This window comes from Elephas maximus, chromosome 21 (genome assembly GCF_024166365.1).
Source record: "Elephas maximus indicus isolate mEleMax1 chromosome 21, mEleMax1 primary haplotype, whole genome shotgun sequence".
NCBI lineage: Eukaryota > Metazoa > Chordata > Mammalia > Proboscidea > Elephantidae > Elephas > Elephas maximus.
In genome coordinates this window covers 22,102,771-22,130,536 of record NC_064839.1, presented here as the reverse complement: position 1 = coordinate 22,130,536, position 27,766 = coordinate 22,102,771, and the positions used below count along the sequence as shown (strand labels likewise).

Sequence of the window (27,766 nt, the reverse complement as noted above, 5' to 3'; positions counted from 1 at the left end):
TTTTTGGCCACACGGAGAAATGATGAACTGGTTAAAGAAGTATAAATCTGCTCTCTCTAGACAAGAAATTCAAAATAATAGGAAAGGCCACGTCTCAAGTTCCAAGGCAACCTTTTGAACAACTTACCTCAACTTCCACCTTTGTGAAGGGCTGACAGAAAGTGAGCATGCAAAGCTGAAAGCTGAAGAGAAAAAATTGACAGCTCTCTTTATGGTACTACAAGTATCACCTAACAGTATCCAATAACCCCTTTTTTACACACCCACTTCCCCGTGTCATACTTCATACACATTTTGCTTTTATAAATACCACACTGAGACTATAACACTTCTTGGGCTTAGGTACCCATTCTTGATATTTAAAGTTAAATGACCAAAAACCCATAAACCCACTGCCATCGAGTCAATTCTGACTCATAGTGACCCTATAGGACAGAGTAGAACTGCCCCCATAGGGCTTCCAAGGAGCTCCTGGTGGATTTGAACTGCCAACCTTTGGTTAACGGCTGTAGCTCTTAACAGCTACGCCACCAGGGTTTCCTAAATCACCAAAGGCAATATCAAATACGTATTTGTGAGTCAGAGCTGCAGCTCAGCAGACTAAACCCCAAATTTGAAGTCTCCTTGACAACAAGGACTTGTAGGCCTACTTCTCTAGATAAACTACCCAAGGCTGCAATTTAAGATACACAAATAAAACGCGTTTATAAGGAGACTGCAGAGTAGCACCTTACATATCTAAATTCTTTTCTGACATTAAGGAGAATCAGTGGGCCTTTCCTTAAAAAGCAGAAACCTTACCATAGTTGTCTCAGTACCTAACAGAAGTTTTAGTTACGGGGAAACTTCCTAAAAAGTTTCAAATTTCACTGTAAACCTAGACAAAGGTTTTCTTTAAAGTGGTTAACCAACACTCTCAAAGACAATTTTTGAAATAGTTGTTCCTACTTGTAGCTTTCCAGTACATATTTAGCCTCTTTGGATAAGTTTACTATGGAATTTTTAGTTCAGCCTTATTTAGACAGATGATCCAGAAGTCAAGCAGAGTGTATGAGACTACATGGTTAAGAAAATAACCAACCAACATTTTTTTTCCTAATTAGAAACCAATATATCACTTATCCATAAACATTAATCAAAGGAACTTAATACAAGGAATTTAGCTAAAAGAAGGAATTTAGGAAATATGAGACTTTCATAATTAAGTAAAAATTGTTAATGTATCAGTTTTCAAACTTTCCATCTGAAAGAGGAAAAATCTTTTGTTATTAACACCAAGCAAAGTCAATCCACATTATCTACCATAAAGTAAATTGTTTTTTAATTAATTACATAAATTGAACTTTAGAATTCAATTATTTGTTAAGTGCATGTTCTGTTCTGTAAAGAAAATGAAAGCACTCATCAGATCTCATTAAACCTGTCTTGTCTACACTATAAAATAGACAAGCCAAATAACACTGACACAAAACAGCTTTTCCATAGCTGCCCCTTCTCTAAGTTTATTCCCTGACTCTCTTTTCCCTTAGGACATCCTCTTTGGTTTAAAATCTCTTCCTTAGACTCTGAGTCTAGAGTCGTACTACGAGCAAGGGCAACGGAGAAAACTCAGAAGTAATGGATAGCGCTAACAATAACAAAAAGTAGACCAGAAGGCAAAGGTGGAAATGAGATTTGCCATGATCAGTGAGTGCAATGCGGCATTTGGACAAAACACAGTTGTGCCTTTTAAAGTTTTTGAGTATTGTTTACAAGTCCTAAGCAATCTTTGACTCTTAAAATACTTTTTTCTTTCTTCTCCTGAGTTCTTTCTCCTATTTTCTTTTTTTGTTTATCACACACTTGCCAGGTTAGAAGGCTAAATTAACTAAACCACTCGATTTTCTATTCCTAAACTTGCTTCCAGAAAAGTCTTCTCCTACTTGATCTTCACATCAACCTGGATGGCTGCACAACCAAAAAGACTCATGCTGACCACAGAGTGAAGCCAGAGTCATTATCTTCATAAGGATCTTAACTTATAAAGACCCAAAAGATGACACTTCAGGAAATACAAATATGCCACCCGCTCAATTTTCAGGCACTGCTTTTTCTAAAATGCTCTCCTAATCTCACTTCTCCTAATCTTCCCCTTGTATAAAAGCTGAAAACAAGGAATTCAGATTCAACAGTGGCACAAAACACGTTTCCTAGCTGAATGAATAAATTTATTTCCTATAGAGTTAAGCATAACATAATGTCTAGATATCCTTTACGATTTTGTTCTTCATTTTGGGTGTTGTTTGCTTAATTTCATCTACCAAGGACTTAAGCTTAACAGGAGCATAAATGTCTCACATGTGTTAATATTTATTCCACTGGCCTATCAGTTACCTATTCTGATTTAAATGAACTGTTTCAAAGCAGCATACACGCCAAAAAGTTGAGAAAATAAGTACGCAATATTAAAAAAAAAAAAATTCTGATTCTCAGAAGTTGGTTGGATTATTAAAGAGGCATCTAAAGACCACTACGTGCTTGAAGGCAATGACGAGTTCCCTTTCAATATTTTCAAGTGACTGTCACCTCTACCCATCACCAATGCTATTTGAGCTCTGTGTGTAACACAAATCAAAAGGCCCTACTGGGTAAGTCCCTGGTGAAAGTCTTCAAGTCCAGGTGTTTCACATGGCTCTCACCAATAAACAAGCTCAGACTTATCCAAGGGAAACTAAAGAAAGGATCTTCCTTTGAGAAAGTAAAATTCTACACGTTCTGTTCTTTTTAAAGAACTATTTCACTTCAGCTTGCTTAACAGTGAAACTGTATTCCCTTCTGTCTTAAGTGCTTATAAAAACTGCTGATTCCTATGCTTTTAAAATCCAAGAACAGAACTGAAACTTGGTTAGCTATTTTCTCACCTCAGATCAGACATACCATAGCTATTTCAGGCTATACGACTAACTTGCTCTGAACTGCTCAAACCTATATAGGAAAGTAACAATGGAGACATTAGGCAATAAATACGCAAAGGAAATGAAACTACAAAATTAAAGTTAAGTATGATGCAAACTAGGCCTCTAGAATGTTCCTCAAGAACCGGTCTTTGGAACATGGTAGACGACAAGAATTCTTCACATAGAGACCCCAGAAATTAATGGGCAAGATAGTGAAGCTCTGCAGAGACTTACCAGTTACAAGATTTAAGACTCTGACTGGAAGTCTTCACATTTACAAAAACAAGGCTTTTTTTTTTTTTTAATTTAAATAATACGTGATGTTTCTTCATCACTAAAATAAAATTTATATAAACTAACAATAGACATCATAAGCAACTTACAACGTATATCCTTGCCACGTCCAGGTCACAGTATCCTACAATAACAAAAAACTTAAACTGTTAGTCCAGAGATAAATTTACCAAATAAAACACAGATTGTATTTTAATATTTGTATTCATGTATTTTTTCCTGAAATAAAAAGCAATATGCATATTATTAGTACTAAACAACTGTATTAATCGGCGTTAGCATTAATCAACAAAGAGTTGATATGTAAATACTTGGTTTTATAGATTTGCATACGAAGATCTGTCTTCCTCATGTCACCATCTTTTTTTTAATGGAAATAAGTTGGTCTGAATTAAAAAAAAATTTTTTTTAACTATTGTGCACACTTAGCTATTTTTTACTCCTAGTATGTTTCGTTCTGTTGTGCACAGGGTTGCTATGAGTCTGAACCGACTCATCAGCACCTAACAAACAACAACATGAACATAGGTAGATGATTTGCTTACAAAAACCAGAATAGATCAGTTCTGAAAAAAAAAAAGTGATTAATTGGGAGAAAAGATTAAAACACTGCATAGTCAAAGAATTTGAATACATAGTCCATTCAAACCCCGAGGCAGAAGAGGGGCCCTGGTGGCGCAGTGGTTAAGTGCTCGGCTGCTAACCGAAACATCGGCAGTTCGAACCCACCAGCTGCTCTGTGACAGAAAGATGCAGCAGTCTGCTTCTGTAAAGATTTACTGCCTTGGAAACTTCATGGGGCAGGTCTGCTCTGTCTACACGGTCACTACGAGCCAGAATTGACTTGAAGGTATGGGGTTTGGTTTGGTATAGGCAGAAGAACAATGAGTAAAAGTTTGATAGATTTTAATTCCTTTTAAAAATTGTTTTTCTTTTAATTTATTTTTTTGTTGCCATAGTAATTGAGAATACACACAGCAGAAAACTCATTCAACAATTTCTACATGTGCAATTCAGTGAAATTGGTAACATTCTTCAAGCTGTGCGACCATTCTACCCTCTTTTTCTGAATTGTTCCTCCAGCATTAACATAAGCTCACTGCCCCCTAAGTTTCTATCTAATCTTTTGAGTTCTTGTTGTCAATTTGATCCAATATAGATAGTTCTTAAGAGTACAATGTTCGAGGCAGACATTTTTTACTAAATAAGTTAAACTACTGTTTGGTTTAAAGAAGACTTCAAAATGAAGAACAGAATTTCAAATTCTCATGGAATTCAGACGTTCTGGGACTCAGTTGAGGCTGGATGAACCCCAAAACTATTGCCCTGAGATAATCTTTAAAACTTAAACCAAAATATCCCCTGAAGTCTTCGTTAATTCCTTTTTTTTATTAAAGAGGTCCAAGGTTCAGAAACCAGTCACTGAGTGGAAAGTTAAACTGAACAAGAACACTTAATCTTCAATATCACAGATAATAATTTTCCAATTGCCGCCAAGTCAATTCTGACTCATGTGTACAGGAGAACTGTGCTCCACAGGGTTTGCAGTGGCTGATTTTTTAGAAGTAGATAGCCAGGCCTTTCTTCTGAAGTGCCTCTGCGTGAACTACAACTGCTAACCTCACCAAGAGATTCCAATTGAGAATTACCTCCTGCATTTTTATGCCAAATCTCTAGTAAAGAAAGTTCTTCTCAGAACCAAAAATATACCCCCATCTCCAAAAAAAACAATCTTTCTTTAGGAAACTAGTGGCACAATCAATATCCAGAAGGCAACAATGTACCCAGTTAGAGTGGAAAGAGACTCTTTCCTGAGCTAACTCTGTAGGTTCTTTTCAGATATCATCTTATTTATTTTTTTTTTTTACTTACCAAGGGTCACACAGCTAGTAAATACTGAACCAGTAATACCATGCCTCTCCTAAATTTACCGTTATTTCAATCATTCTCCACCAGTAATGGTCACTGAAGCAGGAAAAGTTTCCTTCTGGACTAAGTGAAAATCACAAATTTATGCAAGTTTTCTAATGTCCATTCTAATGAGACCCTGAATCTGAGATTTCATCACACCATCGTAGTGACAACGGAGTGGAGGCTAAGGAAATGTCTTCCTGAATCTTAGTAATAACAAAACAATAGTTAATACAGTACTAACAAATATGTGCCTATCTTGCAAAAATTTAAAAACAAAATGTGGCAAGCTGAATGAGTCTACCCCATTCATCTACTCATTTACCCATTCATACCTTATTTAAAAATTAAAAGGAGTCCTAAGGAATCTGTGCTGTTTGGGATGTTTGACATTTTTTCATAATAAAAAGCTATGCTTACCAGTTTGTTTGGGTATCTGAGGAGTACTGGCTGTACTGGAACGCCAGGAATGAAGGCACCTACAACCACAATGAAATTTTATGACATGTTGTTTATTCTAATATCAGCTATACAATAAAGAAAAAAATAGTATAAATATATTGGATATTTTAAGAGTACAAGAAACCATTTGCTAAATGTTGGTAAATTCTGAGCATTTACCAAAATTAGGGATTTTTAAAATTCAGAATTATTTAAGCAAAATAGTAAATGCTGTGCCTACGTCACTTAATTTATTTATACCACAACTCATTTTCACTTTCCAAATACCTATGTTCCATAAGATAAAAAAATGACAAAATCAAGGTAAAGAGAAAATAATGAGAAGAAAATTTAGAGGAAAGCAAATGCTTGAAGCAATGACTGCACACCTGCTAGAAGTGAGTCATACCTTTGGCTCTGAGCATTCTAGCAGCCAACACGATAACATTTTAAAACACAACAAATTACTATGAAAGCTGCATTCAAGACTTCGTGACACGTTATAAAGGAGTGAACCTTAGAAGGCATTTCAAGACATTATAAAGGTAATGAAATAGGTTTTCTACTTGGTGACATAGCACCCAAGGGGTCTCTGAGGATATCCTTCAAGGAAAAAAAAATCCGTCAGTGGTTTTTGCCACCCCCCGCCAGCCCCCACCCACCACACATACTCAAAGGAAAAGGGCACTTCAGGGAATATGAGGTTATGATACTAAAAGAGAAAGTAAAGGAATAAATTCCGTGGTTTCACAACATTAAAAACTTTTTCTCAGAAAAGAAGAAATGCTCAGAGCAACCTAAAGAGTTATTTTGTGTATTACTCTGAAATCATTTGAGAAATCTCCCACACTGGTGTGTCACAATAGATAATTTAATTTATCTCACCTGGTTTAAAAGTAATCAAACAGGAACGATTAGTACAAGTACCTTCTGGGAAAACCAGTATCTTGGGAGAAAAGGAATAGATTTAATATTTCAGTCTAAGTAACAGATTACATCTTTACTGCCTTTCTTATGACTTTACAAATAGCTGCTAAGTCTTAAAAAACAAGTAAAAATGTAACAAAAGGCTAACAGTTGATGCTAATAAAAGCCAAGAACTGTTACTCAGTTTTCCTCTGAGAGATATAGTCTAAAACGATAATTAGAAAATGGATTTACACTTTGAATAGAGAATATACTTTTTTTTTTTAATTTATTTTGTTGTTGAGAATACACACAGCAAAACGTACACCAATTCAACAGTTTTTATATGTATAGTTTAGGGACATTGATTACATTTTCCCAGTTTACAACCATTCTCAACCTCTTTTTCTGAGTTGTTGCTCCCTCATTAACATAAACTTGTGGCCCCCTAAGGTTCCTATCTAAACTTTTGAGTTGCTGTTTCAGTTTGATCCCATACAGATAGTTCTTAAAAGAGCATAATACTCAAGGCAGACCGTTTTTACTAGTTAAGCTATTGTTCAGTTTTATGACTTCAGGGGATATTTTTGGTTTAAGGTTTAAAGTTGATTTTAGCACAGTTGTTTCAGTTCATCCACCCTCCATGGCTCCAGAAAGTCTAGAGTACCTGGGAGTTTGCAATTGTGTTCTGTATTTTCCCCCTTTTGATCAGGATCTGCCTCTGGAATTTTTTTATCGAAATGCTCAGTAATGGTAGCTGGGCACCATCCAGCTCTTTTGCTCTCATGGCAAAGAAGGCAGCTATTCATCGGGGCAATTAGCCACACATTTCATATCTTCCTCCTATTCCTGACTCTCCTTCTTCCCCTGTTGTTACAGGTGGATAAAGACCAATTGTTGTGCCTTGGATGGCTGCCCGCAAGCTTTCAAGACTCAGGCTCTACACAATGAACTAGGAGGTAGAACAGAAGTACTAAACATGTTATTAGGCCAATTAACTGAGATGACCTATGAAGACATGTATACTTGTTTCTTAACGATGATATTAATAATGATCTATAAAAACTTAAAAGGTAGATACTTTAAGTCATGGTCAAAGTGTATGTTAGGCTAAACTGAATTCTTTATTCTGCTGCTATACATCCTTAACCAAATCACTTCCTACATCTTTGCTTCGGTTTTCCCATTAAATGATAATCATTTCCACAAGATACAGTTTAGAGATATCTTGGGGACAAAGGAGGAAATGCTTACAATTTGCTTTATGCTTACTTGAACTAGTTGACATATGGAATATAACTTAATATCTTTTTGAGGAAATGTGTTTAACTCTTAAATTACTTCATATGTTTTCCATGTGAAAGATATGTACAGTTAGTTTCTCCATTAACTGAATAAAATAGCAGCTGGAGCTTCTGCAGCTTTTAGAAATCAGCAGTGAGTAAATTAATAAGTACATAAAATTAAAAAATAAAACCCCTGCACTCACAGCAGTTAGTAATCTGTATTTCATAACAGAGAGGAAAAACATTATTAGGCTAAATTGTCACAATAACAGGTTATATTATATATAATAATAGATTAGTTGTAAAATAAAAATTATGAATAGATGCAATTCCAACCTTTAAGAAAAGCTATGAGTTTATATGACAATAGGATATATCAAGTATCATTCATTCAATGGAAATTCTATAGCTACACTATTTACAATGAATGTATATTGAGGGAATCATAAAATCTTAGAGCTGGTAAAAAAAAAAAAAAAAAACCGTCAAGTCGATTCCATCTCATAGCAACCCTATAGGACAGAGTAGAGCTAGCAAAAAAAAAAAAAAAAAAAAAAAATTTTTTTTTTTTTTTTTTTGAGCTGGTAGGGGCATTAAAATTACATAGCATCTCTAATGCTTGAATTCTTTCTACAATATCCCCCCCAAGTGGTTGCTTAGCCAATGCCTGCAAATTCCAGAAAAGGAATCCAAAGCAGGCCATTCTACCTCTGAACAGAAAGTTCTTCCTCAAAATGAACACAATAAGCTGAAATCTGCCCACTTGTTGTCTCCCACCTACCACTCCTAGATAGATCCCTTGGATACAAAAAGAACGATAAAAAATGCTAGCTCTTGGCAATCATGCCTCACATGCCTTGGCTTCTAATACCTCCTGGTTGGTCATACTCCCCTTGGTAGTTTACCATCTACCTGTCATCGTGGGTGGCCAGACTGTGGCAAGGCCGTTGGTTCTGCTAGAGATCAACAGGGCAAAGGTAGAGGGATGCTTATCAGAGTCACCCCTGAGGCTTTCTTGGTGCAATAAGTGCTATCCCTCCTGCACTCTCAAAATTCTGGGTCATTCTGGGGGAAGGAGGGTGGTGAGATAACGTTTGAAAATGTTCTACAGGTGACTTGACATGTCCTTGAATTGAAAAGCACTATGTAAATATACTTCAAATAAGATCAAAGATCCTAATCGCTTTTTCAGTAAACCCACTGTATTGTCAAGCATAACTGAGTGTTAGCCACTCATCTTTAAAATGGTAGTTTAATTCAAAGGTAGAGAATTCTTTCAGATGAAACAAAGTAAAAAGTGGTTCAGAGTTGGGAGATAAAAAAGAATGATATATTTATGTCCACAGAGTATGATATGGGAAAAAGGACTTCTTAGGACTCACTGCTTCATTTATTCTTCACCTATTATGGGTATTATGCTAAAGATACCCAGCAAAGGTGTCTGATACATTGCTATCTCTGGATCCACATAAGTATCTTTACAAAGTTGCAATAATGAACTCTCAGTATATTTAAATGAACATCTACTGTGTTTCACCTGGGGCCATTCCCCTCCTGATGTTGCTCGCTTTATTATTTCATTTGTTGTGGTTTTTCGTGAATCCGGATCGACACGGGAGACCAACACTGGTTGCACAGCCCGTAACAGTCCTTTAAAACAAACAAAAAGTTACAACCAAGCTATTTATTTATTTGGCTAAAGCTACCAGGGCAATGATACTGGTGAAATCATATAACAAATTTTATGGGAAATTAAAATGATAGCACATCAAAGAAAGCAACTTAAAACAAACAAACGAACAACTCCAATTCAAAGTTCATCAGAACTTAGTTTTCAGTTTCCAAAGGAGAGGGTGAATATTTATAGCTAAAAACGTTTCAGGGATTTAACAGAAGTGAGCAGCAAGAACACGAAAAGGAGCAAGCACAGTGTGCTCCCTCAGAATTTTCTTCTCGATTGCCGTTAAACGTTTGGAACAGCCTGAAAACTGATTACGTGAATTCACAGCACAGACAATATAGGGAGGATTTATTATGCATTTTACTCACATTTTCAGCACAACATCCTTCTAAATAGGTAACTTCCTAGCACAAACAAAATAAGCCTCAATTTACCAAAAATGTATTGCTACACAGCTTTTCAGGAAATAGCCATGTTACACAAAACAAGGCAGTTAACATTTCTAATTTTTTTTACGTGTCTTTCCTAGCTGAATGACAAAGCTGCAAGAACTAACATTATTTCTCCAGAGCACCGAGGCAACATCAGGCAACTTTCACGGCCAGTCTCTCATCACTTGATGTCTGCAATCACCTTGGGACAACCGGGAGCAGTTACTTGGAGACTACTACCTTAGGGAGAGGACAAAGCATCTGGTGGGAAAAACATTTCACTTGTTTCATTAGTTTTTATGGCAGGAAGTACTTACTGTTCCATATCATAACTTTCAAAGAGTCAGTTACACACTGATCCCGCATGGAGATTTGGAGGCAATCATGAAAAATCAGTTAGGAGAAAAGACATTGTGCCTTTATCAGCCTGATACCCTGAAGAGAAATTTATGAGGCAGCATGTAAATGGGGCTTCTTCACGAATCCTTTGGTTAAATTTTCTCTCAGAAAAATCAAGTATGTTTGGCATTTAAAAAACTGGTCTTTCTGGTCACATATAAGAAAAGAAAGGCATGATGGTACAGTGATAAAGAGAAGTCTTAAAAAGAATTCTAAGGGTACAGACAGGGAAGTTTCTAATCTTTTTTTCATAAATTCATTCTTTCAATATAGTATCTTCATGAAAAATAGGAGATGCATTTTAAATGTTTTATTATTCTAAAATTGTTTAACAAGCCTACCAATAAACTAGATACAATTTTGAAATTTAAAGTGTGAGCATGAAAACACTACGTTGCCTCACAAGTACTTACTGCCAATCACAGGCACTTGTGCATTCTCGTTTCGCGACACCATGGAAGGTAACCCCGCGATGACACAGGCAATTCCATCGAAGAATGTTGAATGAGGGGCAGCAACAAAAATTGGTGCTTCCAAAGGACTTGCAATCTTTCCTTTCACAGTAACTATAAATCCCATTGAGAAGAACAAGGCACGACCCAGAAACTTCAAAGCTGGTTGAGTAACTTTCCTTGGAAAATAAATATTAAAAAGACACAGTTAGCTTTGCTAACTAAAGCTAACAACTGGGATTTACTCTAAAATGTAAGAAGAAAACCAAAACATGTCAGAACATTTTATTTTAAAATATATGCTAAGAAGAACAGCTAACACGTACATAGAGCTCCTTCTTCCAGGCATTGTTCTCAAATGTTTTACGTATATTAACTCACTTAATCCTCAGTACAATCTTACGAAGGAGATACTACTACTATGGGAAACGCTGGTGGCATAGCAGTTAAGTGCTATGGCTGCTAACCAAAAGGTTGGCAGTTCAAATCCACCAGGCGCTCCTTGGAAACCCTATGGGGCAGTTCTACTCTGTCCTATAGGGTCACTATGAGTCAGAATCGACTCGACGGCATTTTTTTTTTTTTAACTAGTATTATAGTCCCATTTTATAGATGAGGAAACTGAGGCACTGAGAGGTTACAGTAATTTGCCCAAGGACACACAGCTAAGAAGTGGCTCTATTATTCTGTTACAGTACTACAAAGAGATTAGAATACATTTTCAACACACCTCCCTCACTGAGATATCCAAATGAGTATTGTCATTCAAAGTAGTCACCGTGGGAATCTATATTTGTGTAATGAAGATGCTACTGGCTCCCAAAACATTTTTAGAACTCTCATGCTGAAACTGTGCTCAGATTTATTTTGGGAATACCTTCTTAAAAACCCGTAAGCCTCATTATCTAGGATCAGAGTTCTTATACATCATCAAGACTCTTAACAAGTTAATTCACCACCTCACTTCTTGGAATAAAGATACACGTAAGCCATTTCAGCAATATAGTTGTTCTGCAGGACACACAAGACAAGTCAGATTCAGTTTCTATCCTCAATAATAAGCATATAGCCTCTCATGGGAAAAAAAAAAATACATGCATCTCACCCACAGGGCATCTAATGAGAGCTTTGAAAAATAGGTTTCCTTCAATGTTTCCTTTTTGTTATACATGGGGTCACTGAGAGTTGGAGCCCAGTCTAGGGCAACTAATTCTTGCAACATTCTTGCTATAATATAGTGAGGAACTGTTGGCAATTAGCTACTGAGGAAGTTCCTGTGACTATTATTTCACAGCAAGGAGAAGTGAGACACAAAAAAACAAGTTACTTTTCCAGAGGGCACAGAGAAATGACCACCTCCCCTCTTTCCCTTTAGTTCAGAAATGAAATCCCTATTTATATAAAGATACAAAGAGTATCCCCTCATTGACTTTCCATACCTCTCATTTTTTATCTATAATAATGTAGCATTATTAAATGTTTTCTGCAGTCTCTTCTTCTATGTGATAAGTATATATACATTGAAAAATTTCATCATCTCAACATTTTTTACATGTATAATTCAGTGATGCTAATTATGTTCATCATGCTGTGCAATCATCTCCATTACCCATTTCCAAATTTTTCCATCGCCCTTATTAGAAGCTCAGTGCCCTCTAAGCCAAGTCTACTCATTCATCACCCTAGGTTTTCATAAACCACTAACAAAAGAAACCAAAGAGATAATCTGGAAGGAATTGGTGAGGCACGAAAAACATCCCTTAAAGTGTTTTTTCACCATGCAACCTTGTTATAAAACAAAGGAGTATGACTTGCAAGTACTGAGGTGGTATTAGTTCTCTGGGGGCATTGCCAGCATTGGATACCGTTCCACTTCAAACCAGTTTTTTGGCTGATATTGACCTTTGTTCACTAGAACATGAACTGAAAGGCGAATCGCACATTTCTTGAAATGTCTCATGAATAAAAAGTTTTGGAGGCTGTATTCTCATTTGAGATTTGGATGAGAGGGACAGAACTTTGCATACTGCAAAAAACATTTTTTTTTTAAAGCACAATTTCAGAGAATTCAACGGTGCTCTAAAACCATCGACGGATTTCTATGGAATCCATGGAGTCCGCATGAAGAGCCTCCACTTTCAAGATGTACAGATGGCCACAATTTGGTTCTGCCAAAGAGGAATTAACTTTACCAGGATCTTTGTTGCAGCCCTGGAGGTGTAGTGGTTAAGAGCTCAGCTGCTAACCAAAAGGTCCGCAGTTCAAATCCACCATCTTCTCCTTGGGAACCCCATGGGGCAGTTCTATTTTGTCCTATAGGGTCGCGATGAGTTGACTCCATGACGGCACACGACAACAACAGTATCTTTGTTAATACAGGATCAATCTGTTCCCTATCACCATGCTAATTAGACGATGCTTTAGAGGTAGTTCCATTCTACCTCAATGCTAATGTCCAAAAATGCTAGGCTACATTTATTAATAAATAATTATTAATAACAATTGCTAAGGTAACTAATCAAATAATATCACAATAGATGCACTAAATTATACCACTGCAAAATTTGTTTAGAAAGTACGTAGTTAGTGTTGAAGGAAAAAAACAACTGATAAAACTGAGAAAGAGCACAAGAAGGCCAGGTGCTTTGCAGCTGCAATGGTCCCAGGTATACCAATTGGGTAACTTTCAGAACCAGGCACTCAGCACTTTTTTGGCAATAACTCAGAAAGCAAGGTTTTTCCACATTAGGAAATTATGACTTCAACAGAAGATTATTATAATATGTTTGGGCAGTGATTTCTACATATGATAAATTAAGGCCAGCTTCTTCTGAGCAATAAAAATAAATTATCAAAAATAAGTATGTAGCAGTTAGATAGGACTATGAATCACTGACTACATTATGATAAATCCTTTTTCATCTCAATTTACCTAGTATTTGGACATAATTATTTCTTACCTCCTCCAACCTGCTATTGGGTGAGTCAGCTTTTCAGGACAGCATGCTGTTGAAATTGCAGCAAATGGCCATGCCAGGAGTAAAATTAATGCAACCAATAAGGCACGGATTGGAAGCAGGATAATTCCAAGAAGAAAAATCTGAAAGCCAAAGTTTACAAAAACAGTGAATGGATAATATTTTAATGCTGTAGCTGTAGCACAGAAACACGTGAGAGGGAAGTTTTAGGCTACTCATGCATAAAACATGGATGAATTGAGCACTATTCTGTGCCAGGCAAGAACCTAAGCACTGAAGATAAAAAGGATAATAGGACATTGTATTTGACCCCACAGAGTCTACTCTATGGCAAAAGAAACAGTGAAGAAAACCAACTACTATAAGATAACTTGATTTATATTTGATGGAAGCGAACAGAGCAGGCTGCGGAAACAAAGAAAAGGAATGTCTGACTCAGCCGTCAGGGAAATCTTCCTGGAGGAGTTGAAACCTGAACAGTCTTGAAAGAGCTAGCAAGATAGAAGAGGGAAACTACTGTTTGAAAGCCATAGGTAGAAGGAAGAGTGTTAATAAAAGCATTAGTGTGTAAAGAAGGAATTGGATTATTTTACATATTTGACAGTCCTTTATAACAAAAATAAGGAGATGTAGGAAGAGGAAATAAAAATAATAATAAAAAAATTAAGAATAAGAATGAAAACTAAGTAAACAAGAATGTCATTGTTGTTAGTTGCCACCAAGTCGATTCTGACTCATGCTGACTCCATGTGTGCAGAGTAGTGTTTTCAATGGCTGTGACCTTTCTTGACGAGCAGGAACTTATTTAATTCTACAAAATTAAATTGTTTCACATACAAGAAAGGAGTGTCACAGAGGAAGTTAAACTGCATAAAATCACACAGTGAGTGAGTGGTAGAACCAGGACTTGAACCCAGTTTGCTTACAAAGCCCTTGCTCTTAATCCCTTTTTATAATGCCTTTTAAGTGAAATAAGCTGTCCTTACGTATAGCAAGTTGACTTTTTTTCCTGTAAGTCAATTATACTACTCAACAATGACATCCTTTTTCTGTCTCTACTGGCCCTTAGTATCAACCTTAGCACCACTGTCATTCACAAGAAATGACAAAAAAAATTCTAGTTATTTGATTGCGTGCATCTGAGCTAAAAATTACATACGAGAAAATGTTCAGATCTTAAGCGTATATACAGTATACAGTTCAATGAAATTTGATAAATGCATACTTGTGTAATTACTATCCCAATCAAGATACAGAACATATCCACCACCCCCAGTGAGTCCCCTTGTACCCCTTCCAGTCAATCCCTACCCGCTTAGGCATTTCTCTTAAGTCAATACCTAGGAGTGGAATTTCTGGGTCATAGATATAGTTTAAATTTATAAGAAACTACCACACAGTTTTCTATAGTGGTTTTTATCATTTTAAATTTCCACCGGCAATGTATGAGAATTTCAGTCACCCTACATCCTTTCCAACATTTGGTGTTGGCAGTCTTTTTAAAAAATCAATTTTATTAAAGTATAATTTACATAAAATAAAATACAACCATTTTAATTGTACAGATTATGAGTTTTGCAAATACATATCTACCACAATCAAGATTTTCATCACCACATAAGGTTCCTTTGTGCCCCTTTGCAGTCAATACTCCCTCTTGGGCCCTAGGTAGCCACTGATAGGCATTCTTTCACACTGTTCTAAATTTTCATATAAATGAAATCATATAGCATGTCTCTTTTATGTCTGGCTTCTTTTAGTTCGTATTTTTGAGATTCAACCATGTTGTCATATATATCAGCAGTTTATTCTTTTTAATTACACAATTGCTATTGCATGTATGAATATATTGCAATCATTTATCTGTGCCCTTATCCCTGGATATTTGGCCTATTACCAGGTTTTAGCTACTGTGGACATTAATGTTCAAGTCTTTGTGTGGATATATGTTTTCATTTCACTGGGAGTGAAATTGTTGGGTTATAGGGTAGCAGCATGCTTGACTTTGTAAGAAATTGCCAAACTGTTTTCCAAAGTGATTGCATCATTTTACATTCCCCCAACAATGTATGAGAGTTCCTGTTCCTCCACATCCTTACCAACATTTGATGTTGTCAGTCTTTTTAATTTTAGCCACTCAAGTGGATGTAAAATGATATCTCATTGTGGCTTTAATCCACATTTCCCTAATGAACAATAATGTTGAATATATTTGCTTACTGATCATTCCTTTACTTATGTGCACTGCCTGTTCAAGGCCCACTTTTACTGGGTTGTCATTTTCTTTTAGATTTATAGGAATTCTTCACATATTCAGTATGTAAGTCCTTTGTCCGTACATGTATTGAAAATATTTTCTCCTATTCTGTGGTTTGCCTGTTCTTTTTCTTAATGGCATCTTTTGATGAGAAGAATTCTAATTCTGATAAAGTCTAACTTCTCAATTTTTACTTTATGTTTGGTTATTTTCTGTATAGCCTTCCTAACAAATCTTTACCTACCCCAAGGTTGAAAAGATATTCTATAATTTCTTTCAGAAGCTGTATGGTTTTAGCTTTCATCTTTCAGCCTATGATCCATCTTAAATAATTTTCTACATATAGTGTGCAATAGGGATAAAAGCTCATTTTTTTCCACCCATTTATCCAATTGTCCCAGTACCATTTGTTGAAATACTTGATATTCTCCCAATGAATTGTCTTGGCAACTTTCTCAAAATCAATTGAACAAACAAGTTTTTCTGTAGATATATGCTTTCAATTCTCTTGAAATTTCAAGGAGTAGAATTGCTAGGACATAGGGTAAGTCTATGCTTTTTGGTTTTTTTTAAATTGTGGTAAATATATAGGTAACAAAACATTTGCCATTTCTACAATCTTCATATGTACAGTTCAAGGATATTAATTATTTTGATCATGTTGTTGAATCATCACCATTTTTCCATTACCTTTAACGTAAGGCTCAATGTCCCCTAAGCATTATGAGTGTGAAGTAGTATCTCATTGTGATTTTGATTTGCATTTCCCTTTTGGTTAGTGACGTTGAGCATCTATTCATGTGCTTATTGGCCATTTTCTAAATCTGCTTTGGAGAAATGTTTATTCATTTCCTTTGCCCTTTTTTTTTAACTGGGTTGTCTTTGTATTGATAAGGTCTTTATATTATCTGATACCAAATCCATGTCAGTTATATGACTTAAAAATATTTTCTCTCATTCTGTACGTTAACTATTCACTTTTTTGTAGTGTGCTTTGAAGCACAAAAGTTTTTACTATTGATGTACTTCAATTTATCTGTTCTTCCTTTGAGTGCTTGTGGTTTTTGTGGCTATCTAAGAAACAATTGCCTAACCCAAAGTCACAAAGTTTTACATCTATGTTCTTTTCTAAGAGTTATATAGTTTTAATTCTTAGGTTTAGGTCTTTGGTCCATTTTGAATTAATTTTTTTATATGATCTGAGTAAGGATCCAACTTCATTCTTTTGTAAGTGCCTATCCAGTTGTTCCAGTACCATTTGTTGAAAAGACTATTCTTCACCCCATTGTTTTGGCATCCTTGTCAAAAATCAGTTGGTCATGATGTTGTTCTTGTTATTGTTGTTCTTGTTAGATGCTGTCGAGTCAGTACGATTCATAGCGGCCCTATGTACAACAGGATGAAACACTGCTCGGTCCTGCACCATTTCCCAATCTTTGTTATGCTTGAGCTCATTGTTGCAGCCACTGTGTCAATCCATCTTGTTGGGGGTCTTCCTCTTTTTTGCAGGCCCTATACTTTACCAAGCATGATGTCCTCCTCCAGGGATCCCTCCTGATAACATGTCCAAAGTATGTGAGACACAGTCTCACCATCCTTGTTTCTCAGGAGCATTCTGATTGTACTTCCAAGACAGAATTGCTTGTTCTTTTGGCAGTCCACGGTATATTCAGTATTTTTTGCCAACACCATAATTTAAAGGCATCAATTCTTCTTTGGTCTTCCTTATTAATTGCCCATCTTTTGCAAGCATATGAGGTGACTGAAAATACCACGGCTTGCGTCAAGTGAAACTTAGTGACATCTTTGCTTTTCAACACTTTAAGGAGGCATTTTGCAGGAGATCTGCCCAGTGCAACACATGGTTTGATTTCTTAACTGCTGCTTCCATAGGTGTTGATTGTGGATCCAAGTAAAATGAAATCCTTGACAACTTCAATCTTTTCTCCATTTATCATGATGTTGCTTACTGGTCCAGTTGTGAGGATTTTGGTTTTCTTTATGTTGAGGAGTAATCCATACTGAAGCCTGTGGTCTTTGATCTTCATCACTAAGTGCTTGAAGTCCTCTTCACTTTCAGCAAGCAAGTTTGTGTCATTTGCAGAACGCAGGTTGTTAATGAGTCTTCCTCCAATCCTGATGGAAAATTTCAAGGGGCGGCTCCAGAATACAATATATTATAATGACATGTGCAAAGACCTGGAGGTAGAAAACCAACCCAAAGGGAAGTACACACTTGGCATTTCTCAAGCTGAAAGAACTGAAGAAAAAATTTAAGCCTTCTAGAGTTCCAGGAATAAGTCAAAGCTTTTCAAAATCCTTTGTGGACATCTCATTTCCAAGCTTTTCCTCTGAAGCTTTTGGGTTACTCTACTATTGGCTCCAACTGTCTTCATTACTTCGGTAAGCTGCGATGTTAAGCAATTCTAATTGTTTTCGACAGAGAAAAGGCTGTTTGCATATGGTAAACTCCAAGGGAGGTCAAATAAAGATATCCTGGCAAGTGGGGTCCTCCAGGAAGCTACCAGATAGATCAAATAAGGAAAATTCTCTGGAAATGGGTTTTGAAGGATTCCAAATCTGCTCTGCCCCGTCTAGTAGCTGGGTTTCACTGTGATTGCAGACTGTTGGTTTTCAAAGCTATTGGAGAGCTGGGAATTGGGAAAATGAGAATAGGACATATTAAAATGCCACAAAGCTTGCTGTATTTACCAAGATTCAGCACTTTTTCTTGAATAAATGCTCCCTGAATTGCTGCTAGTTTTTGGTTAATTTTCAGAGTTCTGACAAAGTTGATTCCTATAATTTTTTACCAGTGTTCTCACAATTTTTATGGAGCAGATTATTTTCAGAGACCTTTACTCTGCCCTTTTTGCTGATGTCCCATCTCAATTTCATCCTGTTTATTTGGTTGTATAATTTCTGATCATCTATCCTTAGGTTCACTGATCCTTTCTTTTGCCATCTCCAATGTACTACTAATCCCCTCCAGTGACTTACTCATTTCATATGTAATAATTTTCAGTTTTAGAATTTCCATTTGGTTCTTCTTTACAGTTTCTATTTCTCTACTAAAATTACCTGAACTTTTCACTCATTTTGACACTCTTTTCGTTTAAGTCCTTCAACGTATTTATACAGGTGCTTTAAAGTCCTTCTCTACAAATTCCAACATGTGAGTCTTTTCACGATCTGTTTTTACTGACTTTTTTCTCTTGACCATTGGCACATTTTCCTATTTCTTTGCATGTCTATTAATTTTTATAATGCATTGGCCACTTTCAATGATAAGTGCAAATATTCTGGACTCTGTTATCTTCCTCTGAAGAGTGTTGATTTTTGTCCTTTGTTGTTTGTCATTGAGTCAGTTCTGTGTCATGGTGACTGTTATGGATGGAATTGTGTCCCTCAAAAACGTGTGTAAACTTGGCTAGGCCATGATACCCAGTACTGTGTGGCTGTCCTCCATTTTATGATCTGACATAATTACTTATGTGTTATAAATCCTAACCTCTATGTCAATGAGGCAGAATTAAAAGCAGTTCTGTTAATGAAGCAGGACACAATCTACAGGATTAGGTTGCATCCTGAGTCAATCTCTTTTGAGATATAAAAGGGAGATGTGAATAGAGAGGAGAGGGACCTCCTACCACCAAGAAAGAAGAGTCGGGGGCAGAGCATGTCCTCTGGACCCAGGGTCCCTGTGCTGAGAAGCTCCTAGACCAGGGGACGATCAATGACAAGGATCTTCCCCCAGAGCTAACAGAGAGAGAAAGCTTTCCCCTGGAGCTGCCACCCTGAATTTGGACTTCTAGCCTCCTAAACTGTGAGAGAATAAATTTATTTGCTAAAGCCATCTACTTGTGGTATTTCTGCTATAGCAGCACTAGATAACTAAGACAACAATCTTAGCTAGGTAAAATACTGGCTGATTATCTTCAACTTATGGAGGCTTGGTTTTACACTTTCTTAGGGAAAGTCTGTTTCCTTAGTCTTATGCTGAAACTTTAGTTGTAGGACACAACTTTTTCTCCTAAGGTATTACTTTTCTGAGGTTTTAATAGAAAGCCTGGGGCGTCTACCAAGGCCCTCTAACTTTCTGGGATTCTAACTGTCTCTGGTGTAGTGGACAGCAGTTGAACTGCTTTAGATGAGCAGGGCTCTTTTTTCTCTTGTTCATTGTTACATCCCCAGAAATTAACACAGTGCCTCACACATAGTAGGTATTCAACAAATATTTTTGGCACGAATGAATGACCTCACATTTACAACCACTCATTTCAGTTCCACAGTCTATTGAGAAAATGAAGCTAGGCTACTTTTGTCATGCTACTAAGTAGAAGACTTTTAACTGCCAAAAAAGAAAGAGGAATGGGGAGGACAGAACTAAGCCCTATAATGACGTACAAAAGTGACAACAATCCTGAATCAAGACATTGATCATCATTCAAGATTAAATTTAGTCTGGATTAATCATATCACTTATACTTCAAATGAAAGTATGTTCATCGTTCAAACTAGATAATACTGACAACTTTGCTTTTCAACCACGCCTGTTCAAATCTTCCCTTTACCTAGATCATTCAAGCCACTGAAACATCTTTGGTATCTTTGGTCTATACAGACTTTTTTATTTTTTATTACTCAGGCCCTGTTCAATTTCATTCAAACCAAATAGTAAATTTTAAGTACTGCATATAATTTCTAAACAACAAATAGCACAAAATAACTATTAAGATCAGTAAACAACAGCAGACACTTTCACACAGTATCTTGCTTAATTTTAACCCTCCTTTGAGGTATTATTATTCCAATTTAATAGATGAGGAAAGTGAAGCTCAGAGAAGTTAACTGACTTGGCCAAAGCTGCAAAACTAGTAAATGGTAGGGCCTGACTAGCTCTTTTGACTAAGGCCAGTGATCCTTCCATCATGTTACAGCTGTTGGAAGTGCTCTCTAAACAATAACAGGCAGTGCTAGAAAAAACTTAATTAGTGGTTAAGTGCTATGGCTGCTAACCAAAAAGTCAGCAGTTCGAATCTGCCAGGTGCTCCTTGGAAACCCTGTGGGGCAGCTCTACTCTGTCCTGTAGGGTTGCTATGAGTCAGAATTGACTCGATGGCAATGGGTTTGGTTTTTTTGGTTTATGTCTAGTTATAAACATGCTATTTTGATCTTCCCTCCATAAAATGAGGCCAAGTGGATGGGTGTATTTTCATTTAAGTATGACTGATTTGGCTAAATCAGATTAAATTTAATCTAGAATGATGGTCAATATATTTAGGAGAGTTTCCAAAGTTTTAAGATACAAGGGAACATCTGTCCATTTAAAGACATGAAGATCAAAATTTTAAACTTTTAGCTTTTTAAAACAGATATGACCACATTGTCTTCCTCTTCCTCTCTTACACCCTTCTTCATTTAGCCACTCACCTACCATTACTTTAACCACCTCCTCCCTGTGGCGTACATGACAGCTATTTCGCCCAAGCACTCAACCTGCCCCCACTGTAGGGAACAATGGTCTCAGTGAATTCAAGCAGGCTGTGCAAAATTTACACTACTTTAAATCCAAGTAAAGAAATGTGTCAGATGAACAAGAAAACATCAAAACCATTTTTTCATGCAGAAACCACAGGATGAATGTAGCTTGCAGAGTCTATCTTGTTCTCTAATCACTAATTTCACCAAAGAGGAAGTCCAAAGTGTGACAGTAACTGCTAATGGTAAAAGCAACCCTTTGCAAGGAAAAAGCCATTTTTGACAGTGGAAGAAAGTCTGGGCTACCTCTCATCCTTGGATCTAGGACAAGTGTTTGGGTGAGGACTGATATAGGACCAGCAACTCTTTATTTTTTTTCTGATTTTTATTGTGCTTTAGGTGAAAGTTTACAAATCAAGGCAGAGTCTCATACAAAAAGTTATAAACACCTTACTATATACTCCTAATTGCTGTCCCCCTAATGAGACAGCACACTCCTTCCCTCCTCTATTTCTTTTCGTATCCATTCGGCCAGCTTCTGACCCTCTCTACCCTCTCATCTCCCCTTCAGCCAGGAGATGGCAACATAGTCTCATGTGTCTACTTGATCCGAGAAGTTCATTCTTCACCAGTATCATTGTATATCCCATGGTCTAGTCCAATCCCTGTCTGAACAGAGTTAGTTAGCTTTTGCAATGGTTCCTGTGTGGAGCTAACAGAAGGTCTGGGGACCATAACCTGTGGGGTCATTCTAGTCTCAGTCAGACCATAAAGTCTGGTCCTTTTATGAGAATTTGGGGTCTGCATCCCACTGCTCTCCTGCTCCCTCATGGGTTCTCTGTTGTGTTCCTGTCAGAGCAGTCATCGGTTGTAGTCGAGCACCATCTAGTTCTTCTGGTCTCAAGCTAATGTAGTCTCTGGTTTATGTGGTCCTTTCTGTCTCTTGGGCTCATAATTACCCTGTGTCTTTGATATTCTTCATTCTCATTTGCTCCAGGTAGGTTGAGACCAATTGATGCATCTTAGATGGCCACTAGCTAGCATTTAAGACCCCAGACGCCACTCTCCAAAGTGGGATGCAGAATGGGACCAACAACTCTTGTACACCTTAAGCTGACTCACAGTTATCCCTTTTCAATTCTGATTTCCTACCCTCCATGCCCCTGCTCAGAAACCCTGGTAGCATAGTGGTTAAGTGTTACAGCCGCTAACCAAGAGGTCGGCAGTTCGAATCCACCAGGTGCTCCCTGGGAACTCTATCGAGCAGTTCTACACTGTCCTATAGGGTCGTTACAAGTCGGAATGGACTCAACAGCAGTGGGTTTGGGTTTTGGTTTATGCCCCTGCTCAGCTAGATAGTCCCAGCCTTACCTGTTGTGCTAAATCCAGCCCTATTCTCTTCCCCTGTCTCTGTTTTCACATGGAGACTGACTCCTTTCCTTCCCTAAGGCAAAGAAACACTTTCCCAGACCTGCTTTCTTGTGGTTAAGTTTGCCTCCCACTACATGCCAACAAACTCAAGTTCAAGTTCCTCTCATAGATTCATTCCACTTTCTCAGGCATGAGTCTCTTTGCTCATACCCCCTCCAACACCCATATTCCGCATCTTCTCTTCTCACACTTCCCCTCAGACCATGTCCCAAACCAAAATCAAAACCAAAACCAAAACCAAACCCAGTGCCGTCGACTCGATTCCGACTCAAAGTGACCCTATGGGACAGAGTTGAACTGCCCCCGCCCCCCCGAGCTTCCAAGGAGCGCCTGGTGGATTTGAACTGCCATCCCTTTGGTTAGCAGCCGTAGCACTTAACCACTATGCCACCAGAGTTTCCAGACCATGCCTCAAGCGTCCTCAATTCTCAGCTCCACATCTCTGCCCCTTTCAAACTCACAGCCCCCACAAAAGCCCTCCTCTGCCAGACCTACATCCTCCTCTTCCAGAGACGCCTTTGCTTCCCAGACTCACGAGCCCTCACACTCCCTCACGGGTCAGACCCACGCTCCCCTCAGACCACCTCCCCTCTCAGACCCACGCCCCCCTCAGACCACCTCCCCTGTCAGACCCACGCCCCCCTCAGACCGCCTCTCCTCTCAGACCCCCACCCCTCTCAGACCACCTCCCCTCTCAGACCCCCACCCCCCTCAGACCCCCACCCCCCTCAGACCACCTCCCCTCTCAGACCCCCACCCCCCTCAGACCCCCACCCCCCTCAGACCACCTCCCCTCAGACCCACGCCCCCCTCAGACCACCTCCCCTCTCAGACCCACGCCCCCCTCAGACCGCCTCTCCTCTCAGACCGCCTCCCCTCTCAGACCCCTACCCACCTCAGACCACCTCCCCTCTCAGACCCCTACCCCCTCAGACCGCCTCCCCTCTCAGACCCCTACCCCCTCAGACCCCCTCCCCTCTCAGACCCACGCCCCCCTCAGACAACCTCCCTCTCGGACCCAGGCCCCCTCAGACCACCTCCCCTCTCAGACCCACGCCCCCCTCAGACCACCTCCCCTGTCAGACCCACGCCCCCCTCAGACCGCCTCCCCTCTCAGACCCCTACCCCCCTCAGACCACCTCCCCTCTCAGACCCACGCCCCCCTCAGACCACCTCCCCTGTCAGACCCACGCCCCCCTCAGACCACCTCCCCTCTCAGACCCACGCCCCCCTCAGACCGCCTCTCCTCTCAGACGCCCACCCCCCTCAGCCCACCTCCCCTCTCAGACCCCCACCCCCCTCAGACCGCCTCTCCTCTCAGACCCCCACCCCCCTCAGACCCCCACCCCCCTCAGGACTCCTCCCCTCTCAGACCCACGCCCCCTTCAGACAACCTCCCTCTCGGACCCAGGCCCCCTCAGACCGCCTCCCTTCTCAGCCCCACGCCTCTTCGGCCACCCTCCCTCTCAGCCTCACCCCCCTCACCTGGAGCCGGGTCGCCGCGCTCATCTGCGTCTGCTGCACGAAGGGGTTGGGCACTGGCGGCGGGAAGAAGGACGCCTGACGGGGCACCATGGTCGGTCGCAGCCCCGCATCTCCGACGCCCGAGTCCGGCACTGTGGCCGCCACCGCTGCCGCCTCGGTGCACCGGTTCATGGCTGAGCCCGGCGGCGGACCCGACCAAACGACCGGCGCGGAGCGCGGGAGCGAGCGCTGCAGCCGAACTGGATGGAGCTGGAACCAAGAAGTCGTCGGAGTCCGGGGGAGTCCCAGCGTGAGGCGCCGGTCCCGGGCCCATGCGCAGGCGCCAGGGTTACCTAGACGCCGGGCTGGCCTGGCCCCGCCCCCTGGACGCTGACTCCTCCCCAGGCTCCGGCCTCACCCTCTGTACTCCAGCCCCAACCTTTTAGGTGTCTGGGTCCTCCTCCTTGCTAGTATAGCTCGGGTCCCTTGAGAACAATGACCTTAAAGACACCCCGCTAGTCCCATTACCCCAGTGTGAGTTTAGGTAGAGTTCTCTGCTTTATAGATTTCCAGTATATTTTACTGGCTCTGCGGCCTTGGCCAAACCACCATCTCCATGAGCCTTAGTTGCCTCCTTCTGTAAAAACAGGATGAACGTAGTTAGAGGGTCGTGAGGCATAAATTATAGAATGTTTACACTGGGCAAGCCATGAGGAAGGCACTCAACAAATGGTAGTTGCCACCCATTTCCCCAATATCGTTGACGCCCCAGTGCACAGAAACTACCATCCTTGTATCCCTTGTCACAATGAATTGCCTAGAGCTTCTTGTTGAAGTATCCCTGTCTCTTCTCTTCCCATGTTCTCCCTCCTCCTACATTTAGACAGGCTTTGAGGGTGGGAAAAGTCTCAGAGAAGCAGAGAGACTGGACCAATTGAGTTTTTGTCAGTTACAGATAGAAGTCTTGACTAATATAGAAATTGGAACCAGGAATGGAATCTCTCACACTCAAAACACATGGACTGACAGCGGGAGATGGTTCTCCAAAGGAATATTGAGCTATTACCAAAAAAAGGCAAAAATGACAATGCCTTCTACCAGATGAGGAACCTGGCCCAGAAAAGGGAAATGACTTGGGTGGTGGCTTCATTTCACCCTGGGGAAGTTCAAGCACCTGTCTGGTCATGAATGGGGGAAGGGAAACAGGTGTTGTCCCTGGACCTGAGACCAGTTGGTCAAGCCTTGCATGTGGCTGAGTGTCAGAGGATGAAGATAGCAAATGACCCATCCTTACTGATCAAGTCTATTTACAGGGCAGGAGAATCTAACTCTGGGTCTCTGGGGCAGCTGCTCCCCTAAACTTGCCCACTGTAGAATCTCGGAATCTTCTAACCCTACCAGATCTTGGTGTGACCTTCAGCTAGTCACTTGACCTTTCTGCACTTGCTTCTTCATGTAGGAACTGGGAGAAGAGTAAGTCCTACCCTACAAGGCTGTAGTGAGGATTAAAGAAAACACATGTGTAGTGTTCATAGAAAGCTCATGAGAAATAGCACCTTTCAGTTATACTATGTTAGGCAACAGCTGGATTTCCTCTCAGTATAACAGATAACCTCATTGGGTGCCGATGAGTCAATTCCAACTCACAGTGGCCCCATGTGACAGAGTAGAACTGGGGTTTTCCTGGTTATAATCTTCACAGAAGCAGAGTGGCTGTGTGGGTTCCAACCACCAACCTTTCGATTAGCAGCCAAGCACTTAAACATTGCTTCTTACAAAAAAAACCAAAAACCAAACCCAGTACCATCAAGTCAATTCCGACTCATAGTGACCCTATGGGACAGAGTAGAACTATCCCGTAGAGTTTCCAAGGAGCGCCTGGCAGATTTGAACTGCCGACCCTTTGGTTGGCAGTTGTAGCACTTAACCACAGAGAACCTTAATAATAGTGTATTAAAGCCGTGACACAAGCTTCCTCATGGCAACAAAGAGCTCCCCGACCTGGGAGTCTTCAAGTAGGGGCTAGCAGACCTTTGTAACTTTTCAGCCTAATACCTTCACAGAAGGCTGTCTCTCCAGGCTCCTTAAGGACACGGGAGATGAGTTCAGACCCACTGATGTCATCTTCAGAGTCCTGTCCACTCCCTATCCCCTCTACACCAGCCCCATCATGAGAGGCTTGCTTCAAGACTATCAGAGCTGGAAGGGGCCTTTGAAAAATCCCCAAGCTTTAAATCTCTGTTCAGTAGTAGTAGGTCCAGAATTTCTATATAGCAAGGGGTTAGGGATGGGCGGAAATCCTGGTTGCATAGTGGTTAAGTACTACGGCTGATAACCAAGAGGTCGGCAGTTCAAATCTGCCAGGCGCTCCTTGGAAACTCTGTGGGGCAGTTCTACTCTGTCCTATAGGGTCGCTATGAGTTGGAATCGACTCAACAGCAATGGGTTTGGTTTTGGTTTGGTAGGGATGGGCAGTCTGGTTGGAAGGAGTTACAGAGCTTATTCTTCAATAGAAGCTGGGTTTGAAAAGCAAGCACACATTTCTTCCCTAGGTGTGTTTACTTGGGATGTCTTTGGCAATGGTGACAGGTAATGCTGCTGATGGAGATGATGGGCTGAAACCTAAAGCTCCTCCTCTAGGTCACCCTTTGGCTGTGACTCAGTTTCTTCATTTATAAAATTCAATTAATAATAGTATCTCCCCTTTAGGCTAAATTAAGTGATACCAGTAAAGTGCCAACAATGGGCTCAAGCATAACAATTGTGAGGATGGTGCAGGACTAGGCAATGTTTCGTCCTATTGTACATAGGGTCGCTATGAGCTGGAAAGACTCGATAGCACCTAACAACAACAAAGTAGAGTGCCTGGCACATGGTAAAGACTCAGCCGATGGAGGTGGTGGAGGTGGGGACAGCTGCCACTGAGTTGGAGTTGACTCAGTGGTGACCCTATGTGTGCCAGAGTAGAACTGTGCTCCATAAAGTTTGCAATGGCTGATTTTTTAGAGGTAGATCACCAGGCCTTCCCTCCCAGGTATCTTTGGGTGGACTCCAACACCAACCTTTTGAACCACACAGGGAGTCCCCATTAATGGGGAAGGGGTATTATTGTTATTGGTCATTGTTATTTGTAGTGGCATTAGAATTAGTATTATTGGTAATGAAGAAACTGAGACTCAGAGAGAAAGGGCACCTTGAGCAGGACCCCACAATTCAAATAACAGGATTGCCACTGTTTGGGGGCTCTTTCCCCAGAACAGAGGGGCTCCAGCTCACCCACTCACCCACCCTGAGGGTTTCTCTTTTGGAAGCTCTGATCTTTTCAACAGAGGTCATCTGTGCTCTGCAGAGAAGCAGAGATGTGGATTTCTTAAGTTTCCTTTTGTGGCTAAGGCGTGGCACCTCTGTCAACTCTGCT

The 27,766-nt window shown here is 39.9% G+C and overlaps 1 protein-coding gene across 2 annotated transcripts in view; it reads right to left on the bottom strand.

Annotated features, from left to right (window-relative positions):
* The window catches only part of LPCAT2 (lysophosphatidylcholine acyltransferase 2), a 91,384-nt gene extending 65,248 nt beyond the window's left edge, over positions 1-26,136 (bottom strand). Inside the window, exons 1-8 of one of the 2 annotated variants that reach the window (XR_007514644.1) lie at positions 24,370-26,136; positions 13,698-13,837; positions 10,699-10,916; positions 9,312-9,424; positions 6,468-6,528; positions 5,562-5,620; positions 3,320-3,354; positions 128-182 (exon numbers count right to left, since the gene is read on the bottom strand). Coding sequence is in view for 1 of the 2 variants with exons in the window: in XM_049864135.1 (XP_049720092.1) it covers positions 128-182; positions 3,320-3,354; positions 5,562-5,620; positions 6,468-6,528; positions 9,312-9,424; positions 10,699-10,916; positions 13,698-13,837; positions 24,370-24,540 (852 nt within the window). In the remaining variant the exon portion in view is untranslated. The remainder of the gene's footprint in view (positions 1-127; positions 183-3,319; positions 3,355-5,561; positions 5,621-6,467; positions 6,529-9,311; positions 9,425-10,698; positions 10,917-13,697; positions 13,838-24,369) is intronic. The other variant, XM_049864135.1, reaches the window with a different exon arrangement.
* Between the last annotated feature and the right edge of the window lie 1,630 nt (positions 26,137-27,766).